We start from the raw sequence: 21,338 nt of genomic DNA on the forward strand, positions 1-21,338 counted from the left end.
GGTTTGAAGAGACAGACTTCAGCCGCAATGGGAAGGGAGTGCTTCCCAGGCAGAAGGAAGAGTGGGAATAGAAGTGGCCTCAACAGGACATACTCAGGGCACAAGGCACAGTGGACCTATAATATGCTGCTGTGGCCTCAGGTGCCAGGCAGAATACCATGTGCCTTACTCTGAGTCCAGACCCCAGCCTGGATTCACCACATGGTTTTAAGCAGGACAATGCCTACAGAATCACCCTGACACAGACGAGCCAGGCAGCAGTGTGGAGGATGGTGGGAGGGCACAGCCAAAGGCATGGTGGCAGTCTGGAGGGCACTGCAGCTGTCTATGAAACACAACAGTCTGGGGCTGCACTGGTAGGAAGGAATAGGGAGAGACATGACTGAGAAATATTTAAGAGGCAAATCTGTAAGGGTGACCTAAGTCAGGGGTAGTGACAGAGAAGCAAGGTGACCCTGAGGTTTCCAGCTTACATTCTTGAGTGCTCAAGATGTCTTTCCAAGAGATAAGGAAATATGAAAAACAAGTGCATGTTCTTTTTCAGGGCAAAGAGGAGAGACTGCAGAAATGATAACTTCAGTTTTTTGACATATTGAATTTAAGGTGCCTTTGGGATATCCAAATGGGAGTGTCACACAGAATATACAAGTCTCAACCTCCAAAAAGAGTTTCATAAAATCAAATAATGACCTTATTTACATCTAGTGACATACACTGCTTGGCAATGTTCCCAGACTGGAGAAAGGCACAATCAGGGACACAGACGATGCTGCCTGGACTGACATTTGGTTAAGCAGGGACAGTCGGCATGTAGGATCTCCAAGCCAGATGTAAGCAGACTGGAGTCTTGCCTTGGTTCCATACCACAACCATACCATGTTCAAGCTTACAAGTGAATGCTAGATTCCCCACTTACCACCTCTGTGAGCTATGGCAAGTTATTTAACCTCGTGGTACCTCAGTTTCCTCATCTGGACAATGGGATGACTATTACACCTACACTACACGGAGTTGTTATAAGGATCAAGTAACAAATCTTGTTAAGTGCTTTGCATGGAGCCTGACACAGTAACAGCACATAGTGCAGTCTGTTCTCAATTCTGGTTAATGTTGATAAGGACAACAATGTAATTAGTTTGAAGAAGTCTTTTTTTTTTTTTTAGATGGAGTTTCGCTCTTGTTACCCAGGCTGGAGTGCAATGGTGCCATCTCGGCTCACTGCAACCCCTGCCTCCTAGGTTCAAGCAATTCTCCTGCCTCAGCCTCCTGAGTAGCTGGGATTACAGGCATGTAGCACCATGCCCAGCTAATTTTGTATTTTTAGCAGAGATGGGGTTTCTCCATGTTGGTCAGGCTGGTCTTGAACTCCCAACCTCAGGTGATCTGCTCACCTCGGCCTCCCAAAGTGCTGGGTTTACAGGTATAAGCCACCACACCAGGCAAGGGAGTCATTTTCTTCATGTGACCCTTATCTGTAAAATAAGGATAACGCCTGCTTTTTATGGGATTATTGAAGACTAACATTAGATGACAATGGTTAGGAAAATTCACTTAAACAACTAGAAAGTATTTTATAAGTGAGAAATCAGGGCCTTTCAGCAGGGATCAAAGAGGTTTGCCCTCCCAGCAGCTCAGGTCTTCAGTGTGTGCTGCCATGGCTCTCCGTCCTTGTCCCATAATATGCTGCTTTTGGCTCCAAGAGGAAACGTGCCACACACCAGACCCTGTGTAATGTGCTGAGTACAAAAAAGTCACAGAAGGGAATACTATTCAGCCATAAAAAGGAATAAACTTTTGATACATGCCACAGCATGGATGTACCTTAAAAACAATATGCTTAGTGAAATAAGCGAGACACACAAGGACAAATATATGAGATTTCACTTATATGAGGTTTCTAGGCTAGGCAAATTCATAGAGATGGAAGATGGAACAGAGGTTACCAAGGGCTAGGGGAAAACAGAGCTATTGTTTAATGGGCACAGAGTTCATCTTAGGAAGGATGAAAAATATTGGGGTATAGATAGTGGTGATGGATACAAAGTATTGTGAATGTATTTAATGCCACTAAGTTGTACACTTACAAGTGATTAAAATGATACTATGTGTGTGCATATACATATATGCGCCATAGAAGTCATCAAAACAAAGAGTAGATGCTCAATGCAACCTGTTGCCAACACCAAGAACATGAATCAAAGGGTCCCTAAAGGGTGGTTAGTGTAGCAGTGAGGAACTGACATTCTGCATATCATCCTATTACAATGGATAAACACTGTTGGCTTCAGAGGACTCCCAAGCATGAAGTATGTCAGTGCAAGAAACTGTGGACTGAGCTGGGCAATATCAAATCCTCCCATGGAAACTCAATAACGTCATCTCTTACTCTTGAGCATAAATGACTGTAATAAAGCAAGGCACTTTATTTAAAAGGTAGCATGTGTTTCGCTTTGACGACAACAACTGGCTCTTACTAACTCTTCTCTGTTGACAGATAATGCATTCAGCAGTTCTAGCCCCAGTTTAAAAATCATTCCCAAATCACTTCACCTCAAGAGCAGAACCAAACTCCTACTGAGTGACTTTTCAGTCTGCTGCAGATTCAGGAAAAGATAAATGTATTTTCCATTATGTATTCAGTAGGTACTTAGCAAACCAAATTCTCCTGAGGTGTGAGTCCTGGGAATAAAATCCTAGAAATACTCTATCACTCCCTCAAGCTCCCAAGTTTCCATTCACAATAGCCTTCTTGCTATTTCTTGAACCTGCAAAGCCCATTCCTGCCCCCAGGGCATTGGCACTTGCTGACCTCTGTCCAGAACACTTCCTCCAGATACCCACATGGCTCACTCCCTCTTTCCATTCACATCTCTAGAGACTCAAGTATCATCAGAACCCAGAAGCCTTCCGCAACAGTCTGTGTAAAAGAGCACCCACCCCTATAAACTCCATGCAGACAGGGACTTTGTTTTGTAGACTGCTGTATCCCCAGAGCCTAAAAAAGTATTGGCTCAAAAAGGGAAGTCAATTTATTTTTTCAAATGAATGGGAAAAAATTAGGTCCTGCTGTCTGGGCACTGCTCTTTATATTGATGAGAATACCTTGCCCCCTAAGAAAGCATTGATTTGTTTCCTTTGGCTGAGAAGAAGACAGTTCTAAACATTCCATCACACACTGCCCAATCCCTATCAAGTGTTTTCTAAAATTTAATGAAGTCTGGGCCCCTTTTAAAGAAAAAAAAAAATTGGCAAATACCCAGTGTTTAAATGAATAAATAATATGTAGTATAGCCATGCTATGGAATGTTACTCAGTAATAAAAAGAAATGAAGTACTGATACATGCCCCAATATGAAAGAACCTTAAAAACACTATGCTAAAAGAAAGAAGCCAAATACCTAAGGCCACATATTGTATGATGCTATCTAAAATGTCCAAAATAGGCAAATCCATAGAGAGAGAATGTAGATTAGTAGTTGTCTGGGGCTAGGGGTGTTGGGGAGTCGGGGAAGATGGATTAGAGGTACAGAATTTCTTTCTGGGGTGTGAAAATGTTTTAAAATTGATTGTGGTAATGGTTATACAACATTAGGAATATACTAAAACTCACTGAATTGTATATTTAAATGGATGAATTATATGGTATGCGAATTATACCTCAAAAAGCTGTTACCCAAAGAAGTGTTGCAAATGATGTTTGTTACATCATTTAAATATGTAAAGCATAAAACTAGATATAAATCACTTACAGGATTTACACAGATTTATAAATTAAACACAAATTATGTAACCAAAACAAATTAAGAATGCTAAAGTCAGAGAATACTTTGTCCTTGTAACTGAAATGATATCACTGCTTACAACAGGAATATACAGTGACTACCTGCCCCAAGTTCTCTTGGGTTTGGCAGAGGAATACACAGGGTGATACTCAGAAATTCAACAGCCAGGATGGTACAGTCCCAGCAAATGAGAAAAGACACTGAAAGTTACCAGGACAAACACTAGCCATCAGCAACTCCAGAGGCTGCCTCAGGAACTATGGCTACATACCAGCCGCACCTTCTGTACCGTGCACCACGCACTTAACTCCATTTTTCTGCTACTTTTCTCTCTCTATTCCAATTACCACAAAAATCTTGGTTTATAACTCATGACTGTGCAAAGTACAGTCATGTGTCCTTCACCTTATTAGAATTCATTATATATATGTATATATTAAAATTTTCTGTTCTTTTTCTTCAGGGCATAACCCTTACAGAAGAACTATTTGATGGCAACACATGTAGAAACAAGTAGACAAACACAGCTGTGAATGATAAATTCAAATGACAGTGCTCGGGGAGACAATGGCCCTTCCAACAGTGCAGAACAGGCTTATTTTATCTTGTTGTCATCAGGATCAAATGAAAAACAAAATTTTAAAATTCTTATGGAGAATTTTCAGACATTTGAACATACATTACTAAATTCCAAGAGAACCACAGAACCCTTTCTAAGAAACACTGATGTGCCGACTGGTTAAAAATAATAATTGCCCTAAAAGCAATTGAATTCATGTCTTTAATAATAATAACTAACATTTAGCAGGTGCTTGTGCGTGCTTGGCAGCCAACATGTATGGTTTTCTGACCCCAGTGCCCTGCTCCAATGCACAGTAATTAAAAAGGAATAACCAGCCTGGGCAACATAGGGAGACCCCATCCCTACAAATAATTTTAAAAATTAGCCAGGTGTGGTGGCACATGCCTGTAGTCCCAGCTACTAGGGAGGCTGAGGCAGGAGGGTCACCTGAGCCTGGGAGGTTGAGGCTGTACTGATCCATGATCATGCCACCACACTCCAACATGGGTGACAGAGCAAGAGCCTGTCTTGGGGGAAAAAAAAAGAAAGGAGGCAAAGAACTATTATTTATGGTTCACAATCCACATGCTAGGCACTTCACTCAGTATTCTGCATGCATTCATGTATAACTGTAAAATACATGTGCCAAAAGGATATTATCCCAATTTTCCTGATGATTAAAGAACAACTGATAGATTAAGAAATGCATTCAGTCATTTAGCTAGTAAACAGAAGAAACAGGATTTAAATTTAGTTCTTCCTGATCCCAATACTAGAGTACCTCAGTAGGGGGTGGAATTTCTCCAATCCCTGCTATGAGCCTAACACTCTAATCCCATTATAGTAGACAGACTCAAAGCCCCCCAAAGAGGTCCATGACCTAATCCCCAAAACCTATGAATGTGTTACCTTACATGACAAAGGGCACTTTGCAGGTGTGACCAAATTAAGGACCTTGAGAAGGGGAGATTATCCTGGATTACTGGGGAAGGAAGAATGAGGAGGGCCCAATCTAATAACGAGACACCTTATAACCAAAGGTGATGGAGGTGCAGGAGAGTCAGAGTCAGAGAAAGAGATGTGAAGACAGAAAGCAGGGGCCATAATTCAGGGACATAATTGCCAGCACTAAGGATGGAAAGGGACCATGAGCCAAGGAATCCAGGGAGCCTCTGGAAGCTGGAAAAGCCAAGGAACAGATTCTCCTCTAGAGCCTCCAGAAGGAACACAGCCCTGCCAACTCCTTGATTTTAGCCCCATTTTGGACTCTGACCTTCAGAACTATAAGTTTGTGTTAAGCCACTAAGTTTGTAGTATTAAGTAATTTGTTACAGCAGCATAAGAAATTAATAGGGCCATGCTAACACAGTGAAAGAGAGGTTTGTGTTACAACTTCAGCTGTTCTGAGGCAGGCTTGCCAACTCTGAACTTGGGATGAAAAGGAGACCAATGACAAAGGAGTAAATGGTGCTGAGGGGGTCCACTTAGGGAGAAAGTTATAAAAAGGGATAAAGTGACTCCTGGACAAAGCCTCCCAGAGGAGGTAAAATATGGATTTCAGGGCTGAATGCATAAGACCACATGCAGAGGCATACTGGTGGTGGGTAAGGAAACACAAGTGCAGATAGGTGGCACTCACAACTCCAGTCGCTGCCTCCATAAAGCCGCCCGTCCACCAGTCCCTGGATGTTCTCCTAAGAGCATTTCAGTTATGTTCTCCCAAGAGAGCATCTAAGGCCACTGTATATTCTTCTGTTTTTGTTTTTGTTTTTCTTGAGAGAATTTCTGGAAGAGTTGGCAATTCTGGAAGAGGGCTGCAGGGAGAGGAGGGCTTGACCATTTTCTGGTCACCGGTGCATTCTGTTCAAGGCCAAGACCAACACCACTCCAGAGTGTCACACTTGAGAAACCAAGTCACTGTTAAATAGGAAACTCTGACTCCACACTGGACCATTTGGAAGACCATCTGCAGTGGGGCCAAGTTTTTGCCCAGCCTACAGCCAGAGGAGCCACCACAGGAAACCAGACGTCCCTGAGTGTCATCTAGATGCAGTGCACATCCCTCCCAGGTTTGGTCTGTACTGGCCTCCAAAGGCTGCACCACATTTTGACTGCAGGGATCTATCCCCTGGTTTAAGAGCCAGAAATTGGATCTCCAGCCACGAGGACAGCACCGAAAGCCTCCAGTTCCCACAGCAACAGTGGGTTCCAAAGGTGAAGGTGCCAGGAGCCACCCAGTAACACGCTGGAGCCAGGCGCTGCAGCCCAGCTCTCTCCACAACAGCATCCTTGGCAAAGCTATAGAACCCATCAAGTCTGACTTCAGTGCAGCCATCTTCCTTCCTCAGAACCGCCTCAGTGGAGCCTCCCTAGATTGCATGGGTTTATGCTCAGGTGGTTATTAAGTAAGATTAATTTTCTCAGTCACTCAACAAATGTTTACTGAGCACAGATGGGCACCATGCCAAACGTTGGGAATACAGTTGCTCTGAGTGCTACAAAAGAGAGGGGTGTGGTGCCACAGAACATGAGAGGACAAGATGACCTAGGTAGGAAAGGCCTCCCCAAGGAAGGGATGTTTGCACTAAAACCTGAAAAAAAGATGCTAGCTATTAAAAGGGGCTAGATGACGCAGCTCAATATCTCTCAGGGTATTTATCTGCATTTATGAAATGCTTTGAAACCCAAAGGAAGGTATAAAAATGATACCAATGAACATAAATAGCACTTTATGGTTTATAAAACGTTTTGCCATGCTTCATCCCAGATTCAACAATAGTACTTGAGAGACAGAACAAGAAATGTCATGCTCTGCCTTTTATAAATGCGGAAACAGATTAACAGCAGTTACATGCTTCACCAAGGTTATATATTAAGTCAAGGAGAAGACTCAAGTCCAGCTCTCATTATTCCTCATTGAGAGCTCTTTTCACTACATAATGCTGCCTTCCCAGGAAAGCTAAAAAGTTAAATGACAGATTAGTGTTCATATTTACTAATGCAAACCATACCAAACATCTGGCTGCTGGACTCACCTATTCACACAGTTGGACTGACAGTGCAATGCCAGCAACCTGGTTTCAGCATTATCAGCCGCCCTGCACCTTCAACCAGCAACCTCCAAGCAAGCAGCACCAGTGTCAGACCAATCCCCAGCTCAAGAGGAACTTCCCTAAACTTTGTGAACTGTTCTAAGCTATACAGCTAAAAGAAAACAAAAATAGGTCTCAATTTAAAATGGAGCCATATTCCCTCTTCTCTCACTTTCCTCTTCCTTTTCCAGCTGGCAACTTCTCAGACCTTTGGATCCTTGGTAAACAAAGAGCAAGCAGGACAACCATCCTGTAGTTCTGGGGAGTGTCCTTTAAGCTTCCTTCTTGTCTGGGTCATTGTAGAGATCAGAGAGTAATGTATGGATAGACCCAATGCCAAGGAGTTGGCATGGAGCAGGGGAAGTACCAGATCTGGAATCAAAGGCCTGCAGTTTGGTCTTGGTTCTAACACAGAGCTTCTACTCTCTGGTAAACAATAAACAAGGAAGTTGTGATGGTAATGCAAAATGATGGTCATTATGGAAAATAGTATGGAGGTTCTTCAAAAAATTAAAAACAGGACTACCATATCCAGCGATCACATTTCTGGGTATATATCCCCAAAATTTCTAAGCAAGATCTCAAAAAGATATATACATACCTATGTTCACTGCAGCAGTATTCACAACAGCCAAGAGGTAGAAGCAACTAAAATGTTCATAGTTAAATGAATGGATTTTTTTAATGTGGTATACACACATTACGGAATATTACACAGCCTTAACAAGGAAGGAAATCCTGTCGCATACTACAACATGGATGAACCTTGATGACATCATGCTAAATGAAATAAGCCAGTCAAAAAAGGACAAATACTATATGATTTCATTCAATATGAAGTAGTTAAAATCACAGAAACAGAGAGTAGAAAGGTAGTTCCCAAGGGCTGGCAAGAGGGGGAAGGGGAATCGTGTTTAATGGGTATAGAGTGTCCATTTTGCAAGATGAAAAAGTTCTAGAGATCTGTGACACAACAGTGTGAATATACCTAACACTGCTGAACTTCACACTAAAAAATAAATTTAATGTTACACATTTACCACCATAATTAATACTGAAAGCACATTAAAAAGGAAAAAAAGCAAAACACGCTCAAGACAGATAACATAAATTCAGAAAGAACATCAAGAGGGTGAGACCAAATGAGAAATGGAGAGAGGGAAGAGGAAAGCACCAGTGAAAAACAAAGGCCAGATATTTAGCTCAGACTCCACTCTGGGGTAAGGAATAGGAGCCCCAGTTCAAAGAATGAATTGGGACACCTCACACAGATCCCTTCACTCTAAATGCTTCTCTCTCTGGGAAACAGATGATCTTCACTGACGATCAACTGTCCCTTTAGCGCTCTAGACAGTTTCAGGGAGGTTGACATCTCACACATGTCAGGCCCTGTGATCCTTATCATAATTGCTGTTTTCCAAGGTCTACCCACTGCTCCAGCCAAGTTGTGAGGCCTGCATCTTCTGAACCCATCAGAACACCCAGCAACCAAAAGCCTACCCAATGTTAGCCTGGCACCATTCTACATAAAAGGACAAAGTCAAGAATAGTCCTTTACACAGAAATCCCATGCCCTAGTTCTTGACAGCTGTAATTACAGCTAACACAGCTTTTAAAAGGAAAAGAAGAAAAGAAAATAGCAGCCTGGACCTAGCAGTGAATTGAGGGGTTTAGGGTAAAACACATACACTTGCTATTAATGGTGGCCAGTCTAAACAAGAGACCGGCCAGCCAGACCAAACAGCTTTCTGGCCAATTAATTGCTCCCTCTAATTTAATGAGCTGCTCATTAAGCACTGGAAGCAGCCCATGGGAAGGACGCTACAGGAAGAGGCACATGGGCCATAAGGGCTGGCAGATGATGAGGGAAAAGGAGACTGGGGTCACATTCTAACCCCAGATGCCTCCAGAACCCACGACCGGCCAGCCCCATCCCATGCCTCGGCCTTCCCTTGCTTCCTGTACCTCTGTTTGTTCCACAAAGTTGTATCTCTGCCACTGGCTCTCTTACTGGGGAGGTTCCATGTACCAGTTATTTGGTTCCTCAGCTGGGGTAATGACTCATATTAGGGTCACAAAGAGCCTTCAGCAGGGTTACAAATGGGCCAGCACAGTCCTGAATATGAATCCTGACTCTTCCTACTCACAGCAACTTGACCTAGAATTATTTAATCTGCCCAAGGTTCTATTTCCTCATCTATAAAATGTAATAATATCCTCATCTAGAGTAGTTGTAAATAGTAAATAAAATAATAAAATATTATTTCAATATTAAAAAGCCTAACAAAGCACCTGGCACATAAGTAGCTATTCCTAATAGTGACTACTATTAACAGAGATATCACTTTCATAATGATAGTGATACTACTGACAACATATTCTCTGTCTCTTAGTCAAAAGTGAATTAAAAAGGCACTATTTTTGGTTGAAACCCCAAGAACAGGCCAGCTGCAGGTCCAGTCCTTCTTATCACAGCAGCAACTATAACTGTGGTGAAAGTAGCAGCCCATCCTAACAACTGTAACACCTCCAGATGTTCCCCAGCCGAGGCCTCTGTGCTTTCTATCTGAGCTAGAGGGTGAAGGAAAAGAGGAGGCCTGGAAACACTCAAAAGTTGCATGTTCTCATGAGACTGAGTGAAGAAATACATTCAGGCCACATGCCTGCCCCTTCCTAGACCTGTGGGACTCCTCACTATACCCCTCTGAGCTTTAGTTTAATCTAGAAAATAAGGGTGACTGGTCCCCCATTTCACAGCCTGCTGTGAACATTGAATAAAACAACCCAAGTGAAAGTGCTTTGAAGCTACTTCTTACTGTGTCCATGAAAATAGTACTGTTGTATTTAATGGCAGTCTCAATAAATTTAATTTAACAATAAAAAAATGCTGAAATACTGGGAAGATCAAGGCAATGAAAGGATTTTATTAGGCTGATGAATTGAGCAGAGAAAGAGCCCCAATCATGCAAATTTTCTTCCCAACGTTGCTGTCATTGAGTTGAAGTTTCTGCTGACCAGATGAAGGATTGACTGAAAGTAAAACTAACAAGGAAAAATGAAGCTACGGCATCACTTACATGTTTTCCATTTAGGTGAGTAGATTATTCTACAGAACAATGATTCTAAAGAACAAACCAGACTGCATCCAGGGATGACCAATCGTGCCATCTCTAATGCCAATTTTCTCTTACAATAAACAATTAAAATCCATTTCACCAATCCCAAACCTACCTTTGAAATGCACAAGTACAAGGTAATTTATTCTGCTCCAGTGCAGAGAATATGGAGAAATTCCTTTGCAGGTATCAGAAGAGAATTTAATTCTTGTTCAGTCTCAGCTCCATGTACCACAGAGTCAGAAAGCAACAAGTTCATAGACTGAACCACATATACCAACGAGAAGGTATACTGAACTTTCCGCAAGTAGACAAAATGGCAGAAGAAAATGCACTGACACTCCCGGAGCCTAAAGCATCCAACCAATAAAATTTTGTTAAAATTTCATATTTACTCTTAAAAATCCAAGTAAATCTTATATTCTATACCACAATAAATTACCTTTTTAAAGAATGTTTTGAGTCAATTACCAGCTAACCACTAAACCTTTTCCCTAAAATCTTTGAATAAAAAAGAGACATCAGTCCCTGGCCAGTCACTACACATCATCAAGGTAACATGTATCTCAGTTTGAGGAGCTACAGGTCACAAGAGAGAGAAGATGGTACCACTCCAGCCATCACATCCATTTTAACATTGGCCTTGCATCAAGATCAAACATTCAATTCAGAACAGCTTCCTGGAGGGTACAGAGAGGAGCAGTTTGGGTTTGCAAGGGGGTGCAGCCATCCATTTTGGCCCCTCCAGCCCTACCTAGAAGGGCCAGCAGCTAAGGTGCTTGACTTCCCGCTCCACACAGCCCACCTCTGGCCACTCACCCGGATCCGGCGCATGGCAGCCACGATCTCCACCCTGCTGTTGGGCCTTGGCACGTCCAGGCTTCCTACGTACTGTGGGGGAGAAGCAAACACTCATTGAGAGGAGGGGTAGCAAGTGTCCCTAATCCCAGAAAGTTCCAAAGGGTGAAGGGCCAGCTCATCTGCCCATTTGACAGATGAAGAAATTAAGAGCCAGAAGGGTGTTTTGTTCTGAGACTGTTTCTAACTTTATAAAAAGCAAGTTAACCAGAAATTACTGCTTCCTTTATCTTGCTCTTAACCAGAGATCCAGTAGAGCGCTGTGTCTAACCAAGCAGCCTTTCAAGCCAGAAAGTCTTGGGTGTGAAGACTCTTCCACCACTAATTTTACGGCAAGGCAATTCACTTTTTTTGTCTCAATTTTCTCAACTGTAAAATCGGCTCTCAGTAAAGATCAAACAGAATAAAATGTCCTACACAAAAGTGATTGGCAAATATTAGTGCTCCCAAAAAAAAAAAAGAATATATACCTTTTTTAACCATGGAACTTCACTGATTTAGCCCTAGATGTTTTAGATACCTGACACATTTGATTAAGTTTCTGTTTGGAAGAAAGAAATGAACTAATTTATTTAAAATTTTTTATTATGCTTAGAAGTTATTTTAAAACCAATTTGAATATGAACATGAACGCTTAATATGAGTACTTTCTTACTGTAAGCTACTCAAATAATACAGAAATATGCAGCGCAAAAGAATAAAGTCCCTACTGTAACAGTTGATGTACATCTCTCTTTGTGTACTGATGGGTATTATTCACAGATGGGGGGAGTTTGTTTTATATAAAGGTTCGTATTACTCACATTGTTCTGCAACTTGGTTTTTTGACTTTAAATACAACTAGGGCATCTCTCTATGCCAATGAATACAAGACTATTACATTACACATAATGGCTCCCCTACTGATGGACATGCTATGTCACTATTACAAATTATACTTTTCATCTATACAAGTTTGAGCCCATCCAAGTAGCTCTGGAAGTAAGATTGCCGGATTCCTAGAAGTAAGATTGCTGGATCAAAAGTATAATCTTGGCTGGGCACTGTAGCTCATGCCTGTAATTCTATTCTTTGGAAGGCTGAGGCAAGGAGATCACTTGAGGTCAGGAGTTCGAGACCAGCCTGGCCAACATGATGAAACCCTGTCTCTATTAAAAATACAAAAATTAGCTGGGCATGGTGGCACATGCCTGTAATTTCAGCTACTCGGGAGGCTGAGGCACGAGAATTGCTTGAACCCAGGAGGCAGAGGTTGCACTGAGCTGAGATCATGCCATGTCACTCTAACCCAGATGATGGAGTGAGGCTCTATGTCAAAAAGTAAAAATTAAAAAAGGTATAATCTCTAGATATCATTCCTTATAAGAATGAAACAAGAAAATAAGACAACCCAACATTGATTCATTGATTAAGCACCTATGACATGAGTTCCTTCATATACACCATCCCATTAGACACTGACCCACTGGGACTTGCCTTTCCTTATTATACATAAATTACATAAAACAGCCCAAGGGATACACCAGAAATTAAGAGCCCAGAATAACTTAAATGTCTACCCAAGCAAAGATTCCATTAAGAGTGAAGATAAGACTACGACAGTCATCTGTGCGGGAAAAGAATATTCTGTGGTTACGGGAAAAGCAAGTTTTTCCCGAAATTTGGAGCTGAAGTCTGACCCCAGTGAGGAGGGTTTCAAAAACTAATTATCACAAAGGGATTTCCCCTAGTATTGATCAACAGTTTGTGCTAATACACTGAAGAACACAACTGGCAAGCAGTGAGCACATTGCAGTTTGGCCCCAAAAGGACAGCCCCACCACGGCCCATGGGGAGCAACACAGCTATTGAAGAACCTTGCAACTCGCTGAGGTAAACAAAACCACTTAGATCTAATAGTGTGGCCAGATTTAATGGTGGTTACATTTTTCCTTCTGAGCTCTGCTGAGGCGGTGCAGTCTGTCAACAAGACAGTGACCCAGAGCTAGGGATGACGTGAGGCCCAGATTCATGATTGCCCAACTTCACAGGCCCTCCAGCCGGGGACAGTTTCCATGCCCCCTCTCCTTGACACTGCACAGCTGATGGCTCCTGCCCTGAATGCCCTGTAGTCAGGAACACACAGGCCTTGAGGGGCTCATGTTCCCTCAGCCATCACATGAGAGCTGGGGCCACAGGACCGAGCAAGGTCACCCATCACAGGGAGCCTAGGGGACTGTACGGTCCTTCCACTGGATCCCTGCAGACCAGGAAAGGGACTGCTGCCCACTGAGACCCACCACTGGGCCTGAACACAAATACCCAGATGGGACCCATCCCTACCCTGCCACACACTTGCCTCACCCCACACCCCTACTAACACATCACACACACCACACACTCACTCGCTCTTCTTCCTTCCTTCCTTCCTTCCTTCCCATTCATGCAAAGAAAATCACTAATCTAAATACCTAGAGATTAGCTTAACCAAAGAAGTAAAAGATTGCTACAATAAAAACTATAAAACATTAATGAAAGAAATTGAAGAGGACACAAAATAATGGAAAGATAACCCATGTTCATGAATTAGAAGAATCACTATTGTTAAAATGTCTATACTACCCAAAGCAATCTACAGATTCAATACAATCCCTATCAAAATACCAATGACATCCTTCACAAAAATAGAAAAAACAATCCTAAAATTTATACAGAGCCATAAAAGACCCAGAAATAGCTACAGTTATCCTGAGCGAAAAGAACACAGCTGGAGGAATCACATTACCTGACTTCAAATTATGCTACAGAACTATAGCAACCAAAACAGCATGGTACTGGCATACAAACAGACATATAGACCAAAGGAACAGAATGGGGAATCCAGAAACAAATCCATACATCTACTGTGAACTTATTTTTAACAAAGATCCCAAGAACATACATTAGGGAAAGAGTAGTCTCTTCAATAAATGGTGCTGGGAAAACTGGATATCCATATGTAGAAGAATAAAACTGGACTCCTATCTCTCACCATATACAAAAATCAAATCAAAATGAACTAAAGACTTAAAACTAAGACCTCACACTATGAAACTGTTAAAAGAAAACATTGGGGAAACTCTCCAGGACATTGGACTGGGCAAAGATTTCTTGAGTAAAGCCCCACGAGCATAGGCAACCAAAGCAAAAATGGACAAATGGGATCACATCAAGTTGAAAAAGTTTCTGCACAGCAAAGGAAACAATCAACAAAGTGAAGAGACAATCCACAGGATGGGAGAAAAAAATTGTAAACTTCCCATCTGACAAGGGATTAATAACCAGAATATATAAGAAGTCCAAACAACTCTGTAGGAAAAAAATCTAAAATCTGATTTAAATATGGGTGAAAGATCTGACTAGACATTTCTCAAAAGAAAACACAAAAATGGGAAACAGGTACATGAAAAGGTGCTCAACACCATTATCAGAGAAATGCAAATCAAAACTACAATGAAGTATCTTTCACCCCAGTTAAAATGACTTTCATCCAAAAGACAGGCAATAACAAATGCTGGCAAGGATGTGGAGAAAAGAGAACCCTCGTATACTATCAATGGGAATGTAAATTAGTACAAAGAGGATGGAGAACAGTTTGGAGGTTCCTCAAAAAACTAAAACTAGAATTACAACATGATCCAACAATCCCACTGCTAGGATATCCAAAAGAAAGGAATTCAGTATATTGGTGAGGTATCTGCACTTCCAGATTATTGCAGCACTATTCACAATAGCCAAGATTTAGAAGCAGCCTAAGTGTCCCTCACTAGACAAATGGATAAAGAAAATGTAGTACAATGGAGTACTATTCAGCGATGAAAAAGAATGAGATCCTGTCATTTGCAATAACACAGATAAAAATGGAGGTAAGTGAAATAAGCCAGGCACAGAAAGACAAAAACTTCACATGTTCTCACATATTTGTGGGAGCTAAAAATTAAAACAATTCAGCTCATGGAAATAGAGAGTAGAACGATGGTTACCAGTAGGTGGGAAGGGTAGCTGTAGGGGGAAGGAAGGATGGTTAATGAGTACAAAAACATAATTAGGTAAGATGAATAAGATCTAGTATTTGAAAGCACAATAGGATGACTACAGTCAACAATAACTTATTGTACATTTAAAAATAGCTGAGAGTGTAATTGGATTATCTGTAACACCAAGAAAGGATATATGCTTAAGGTAATGGATACCCCATTTACCCTGATGTGATTATTATGCACTGCATGCCTGTATCAAAATATCTCATGTGCCCCCATAAACCTATACACCTATTATGTACCCACAAAAATTGAAAATAAAGTTTTAAAAATAAAAACATTACAAAAAAGAATCACTAATTTGCCTTTCTGAGAATGTGTCTGGAATAAATAACCTGTTTTCACTATAGCTGCACCTTAGAGTCATCCAGAGAGATTAAAACGATATACAAAGCAGGATTCAGGTCCGCATCTCCTAGACAAAAGCTAAACATCCACACCAATAACATGAATCAACAGCAGAACTACAACGCCAGGGAAGCAGAGGAAGGGTCAGAAAGTCTACTGCACAGGGCAAAACCACAGGGTGTGACATGTGAATACTTTCTTTACACATATGACACCACAACGAAGAGTGCCTTGATAACTAATCATTACCACCTCCACAACTAACTTCTGTCTGTCCCTGAGTCTTCATCTTGACCAAAGTGTAAGACACCATCTAAGACCAGACGCACTTGCTGGAGGGTGGCCCTTCTAACTGCTCAACTTCAAGCAATTCTGCAGTAAGCTGAACTCAGGCAGCACCCTCCCACTCTTGACTGGAAGGTGAGCTCAGCAGGTAGATGAGGTTCAGGTCTAGGAGCCAACAACCTTCAGAGATCCGGGCTCTGTCAATTCCTACAGAGGGTCAGGCAAAACCAATTCCCCGCCTTCAGTCAAAGACTGATACACTGATGCCAGGTGATCACTCTGAAACAGCACTCCTTTTATCTGCCTCTCTTGCAGGATGCAGGCTCTCACAGGTTCCTAGGACAATGGAGCTAGGTTGGCCTGATGCCTGAGAATTGGAGGAATGTATTTCAAAATGGAAATGCATACTTTCTTCCCCTCCTTCTCCCATGTCATGTTCCTCCTCTAGCCTTCCTCATTGTGATTAGTAGCCCCCAGGAAATCCACCAGTTTTTCAAGCATGAAACTTGAGTATCCCTGAACAGGCTTCTCCCTTATCCATCACAGCTAATCAGTGACCAGGACCTCCTAATTCTCTCCCCTCCACCTCTCTGTCTACACTGCCATTACCTGATCCCAGAAAATCTTCCTCTCTCAGTTTGTCTATACAATGGCCTCCTTACTGGTTTCTCCACTGCCCACATGGCCCTCTCCAACCATTCTCCATGAGGCTGTCAGAGTGATCTCTTTATAAAGCAAATTGAGTCATCTTATTCCCTTCTTTTAAGAACCTCCCACACTTGCTTCCATTTGCTCAAAGATGGCAATCAAAATCCTCAGCATGGCCTACATAGACACATGGTCCAGCTTCATCTCACACCAGTGGCCTTGCCAATTATTCAGAAGTTCCTCAATCACACCATATCTTCTCACATTCAAGGGCATCTACACATGCTCCTCCCTGTGCACAGAACACTCTTCTTCTACCCACTCATCCCCTAATCTTCCAACATTCCTGTAGATTTCTGCTTAATCTCTACTTCCCCTTTCTTGACCCCCAGGGTAGGTGAGACGCCCTTAGGGAGGACTCCTATACTTCCCTGCAATTCTCCTGTTTAGAACACACAGCTAAAACATGCTTTAGTCATCACCAACTGACCATGCCTCCCACAGGTCCAAGCACATAGGAGATGCTCCAAATACATTTGACTGAGTAGAATCTTCCAAAAATGAACACAGATTCACCCCAAGTGCCCATGGCAGAATCTCCCCTCTGAGAAGCATCCTGAGTCCTAGGTTCTGCCTGGTGTTCTGGCATCTGAGGCATCAGCCTGCTCCTTCCAACCCTCCATTATACCCCATATAGTCCCACAGTAAAACTTACTTGACTTTTATCCAGGTACTTCAATTGGACCTAAGTCAGATGCTCTTGTGGTTTACTGAGAGGGGTGGTATGTTAAACTTTCCTGCTGGTGGATTTTTAATCACCTGGCCTTCTGTAAGACTTCTGTAGCATTCCTGCAGCCCCTGCTTCCAGGAATCCCTGCTGTGAGACATCAGACAGTGCCTCTATTCAGAACACTGACCACTGAACTTAAGGGGAAATAAGGTAAAGGAGTTTAAAAATATCAGGGCCTACTTCTTTTTCATTAACATCTAGAAAGAAAAAAAACTATACAGAAGATGCAAACTGTATAGATAATCAACATAAGGGATTATCTGTATCTGTTCTATCTGTGGCTTCATCTTCCAGATAAGCAGGAGCTAACTGCAAATAAAGTTAACTGAAGGACTTCAAATTCTTTTAATAAGTTTCTGGACAATCTCAGCCTCAGTACTAAGTTAATATTTCATAAAGTGCTTTCATTTTCTGGCTTCCACTCTGTTTTCTGGAGATTAACTTCTGAAGACACCAGTCAATTCTACCATTGTGGCCCCTGGTACGTGAATCATAATGTGAAAAGCAGCAAGACAGAAAGCTTGAAACATCCACCAATGTACTCGCCATCCATAGACTTGTTAGACTTTCTGCCATCACCATCACCTTCTTCTGGAAACGCCTTTTACTCACAATGTTTATGTCAGGTACTTCCAGAGACAAGGAAAAAATGTACTTATCAATCAAAAATAAATGCATCAGATTATTCTGCTTCTGATAAAGTTGAAGTAGCTAGCATCAGATTAAGCCTCCCACAAGTAACAAATAGGAACTCTGAACAAGATAGAAAAACTAGCTCTGCATAGAATGCAGGACACAAAAAGCCTAGCCTCAGGATGAGGAAGGCTAGTTCATTAATATAAACTGTGAATGTTAGTTCATAATAATGTATCAATATTGGCTTATCAATTATAGCTAATGTACTACACTAATGTAAGATATTAATAATAAGGAAATAGGGAAGGAAGGGAATAAATGAGAACTCTGGCTTTGCCTCTCAATTTTTCTCTAAACCTAATAGTAACTTTGAAAGCCCTGGAAAGAGACCAAAAACAGGCAGAGATTACGGGAAGTCAAGCTTTGAAAGAAGGGAACTGCTCTCGGTGAGGCTTGGGTGTGTGGCATCTCATCTGGCAGCACAACCCCACAGGCACAGCACAGGCTGGCTGGAGCTCAGGCAGAAAAGCTCACTCTGACAACCTGGGGAGTTGGATACCAGAGACTGGGACAGCCAGAGGAGCTTAAAAGAGAGGGCAGGCAGGAGGCAGTCACAAAGGGGAAGCCTCCAAAATCACGTGTAAACCCCAGCCAGGTCTTCAGTGCATGTGCTCAGGAAACTCCAAGGAAGCCAGCAGAAGGGGGCAGGTGGAAAAACAAGAAAATCAAGTGGAGATTTTAACTGCTCCCCACTTCAGGGGAGGCAGATTTAGGATTTATGACTAGCCAAGTTAACTATCATTAAGAACAAGAAAACATGCTTCCGAAGAAGCTAGCAGAATCTTCTGCTGTGGGTTTGTTAAAGCCCCGCTGACTAGCTAGCACAGGCAAGGCCACAGGAAAGGACAGGACCCCCAGAAATAGGCATAATGTAAAAGTCCCTGCCTCTACTGCACTCCCAGCTCTCATCTCCTCTCTGAAGCTGCTCAGTTCTACAGCCTCAGCACACAGCATACAACATGGGAGTTTTAGGGGTAACTCCCTTCTTTTACAGAGGACAGTGAGGCCCAAAGCAGTTAGCAGATGGCAGAGAGGGGTTTCGGTCTCCTGCAGGCTCCTGGCTTCCAGTCTAGGATCCCTGCATTCTTCCCAACTCTCTCCCTTGGGGGTCCCAAATGCAGACTGGTCTCCCTGTCTACCTCCTCTTATCCCACTAGTCTCCTGGTCATACTGTGTCCTCTCTCCAAAACACACACAAGCATAAAGAAATCTGCTAGGCCGGGCGCGGTGGCTCAAGCCTGTAATCCCAGCACTTTGGGAGGCCGAGACGGGTGGATTACGAGGTCAGGAGATCGAGACCATCCTGGTGAACAAGGTGAAACCCCATCTCTACTAAAAAAAATACAAAAAACTAGCCGGGGGAGGTGGCGGGTGCCTGTAGTCCCAGCTACTCCGGAGGCTGAGGCGGGAGAATGGCGTAAACCCAGGAGGCGGAGCTTGCAGTGAGCTGAGATCCGGCCACTGCACTCCAGCCTGGGTGACAGAGCAAGACTCCGTCTCAAAAAAAAAAAAGGAAATCTGATACCCTGGTCATGCCTAGAAACCCCCAGCTGAGAATGAGATTGCCTGTCTGAGTTAGTCCCTGAACCTATCCTCTGTACTGATAGCTTCCTGAAACAGAGAACCAAAGGAGCTTTCCAAAGGACTTTCCAAAGGGAAAGCCCTTCCCTGCCTGCAGAAACTGCTCTTGTGCACAGCTGAGCGTCCTGCTGAGAGGGATTATGAATGTGACCAGGGTGAAAGTTCTCGCCTCATTTAGCATGGAACAAAGCAGCATTAACTGCAACAGCAGGAGCGGCCCCAGATTCCGGGGCACACACTCAGCCAGTAAACTCCTACTAAATACTCTGGGGGAGGGGAAGAAAAAGAGAAAAGTTGCGTCAGGGTGTCCCACTCCCCACTTGTGAGGCTTGTTTGAGGCTCTCCAGGTGCTAGGGTGTAAGGGACATAGGGATAGCGACTCAAAGTGCCCATGTGGACATTTACCAGCATCCTTGCTCTCAACTGCAATCAAGATAGAAGCCTCAGTGCCAATCCCGCACCCACCCCTCACATACACCAGAAAAGCTTCCAAAATGCTTGAAATGCAGCTGCACACCACATCTTCATTTATTTGTAGTCTAACAGGAATGAGGCACTTATATTTCTTCCTCTCTCTCCCAGCTCATCTGAAAAAGGAAGCACTATTTGAAGGCCATCTGATGCAACTGTGTCACTATTGATCAGTAGCTCAGCAGGGGCCGATGAATGTGCCAGAGATCACAGCAGAATCCTTCCTGCTCCTCAACATTAAGAGGCTGGGTGCAAAATAATTGCGATGACTTGTCTTTATGCTAATGCCATGCAATTCTCTAAAAGGGACACAGGGTAAGACAGAACAATCCAACCAGAATGCCCATGGGAAGGCTGCGTCTTTCAGTTCTCTTAGTCTCCATTAGCAAAAGCTTAGATGGGTTGGCCTGATTATTTTTATTATGAGGATCTGAGGGTTACAGCAAAGAGGAGAGAAAAAAAGCAGGAAGACAGAGAAACTGTTCTGGCTTTTCAACTATTAGCTCCTGAATAAAAGCCTCAGGTTGGTGATTAAAATCTCTGGCTCGTGTCACAGAGGCAGGTGTGAGGCAGAGGCCGGGCTGCACCCTGGGCAGCCAGCACTTTCTGTCATGCCTACCTGGGATGCTGACTTGGCCAACAGGTTATTTTCTCCTAGGGAAAAGAAAGGAAAAGAAAGAAAGTCCAACGCATGGTGTGAGGCAGAAGGAAACACTAACAAAGGCTGTATGATCATTAAAATCATCACCTGTATCAGGTAAACCAGGAATGGATAGGTGAACAAAGAACACCAGAAAACCAATAAGGAAGTCAGATCCAATGACAGAGTTTAAGTGGCCTCAAATGTGATTTGATCTAACCCTTCATTTTATAGAAGGGAAAATCAAGGCTCAGAGAAAGAATGAAAATGTAGCTTGTGAGTGGCAGAATCAGAACCAGTGTAAGACTCCCTACCCTGTACCACCACGCTAATACTTCAGTAGGAAATAAGTAATCAGGATGAACACAAGCCAATGCCCCAGTAAGGCCTGATTCACTACATTAAACTCAA

The 21,338-nt window shown here is 42.7% G+C and overlaps 1 protein-coding gene across 2 annotated transcripts in view; it reads right to left on the minus strand.

Annotated features, from left to right (window-relative positions):
- LOC105519593 (carboxyl-terminal PDZ ligand of neuronal nitric oxide synthase protein) overlaps nt 1-21,338 on the minus strand; it is a 320,959-nt gene that overhangs the window by 225,458 nt on the left and 74,163 nt on the right. For both annotated transcript variants that reach the window (XM_011952974.1, XM_011952973.1), the window contains exon 2: nt 11,372-11,443. In XM_011952974.1, coding sequence (XP_011808364.1) covers nt 11,372-11,443 — 72 coding nt within the window. The remainder of the gene's footprint in view (nt 1-11,371; nt 11,444-21,338) is intronic.

The sequence above is a fragment of the Colobus angolensis genome, unplaced genomic scaffold, assembly GCF_000951035.1.
Source record: "Colobus angolensis palliatus isolate OR3802 unplaced genomic scaffold, Cang.pa_1.0 Scaffold354, whole genome shotgun sequence".
NCBI lineage: Eukaryota > Metazoa > Chordata > Mammalia > Primates > Cercopithecidae > Colobus > Colobus angolensis.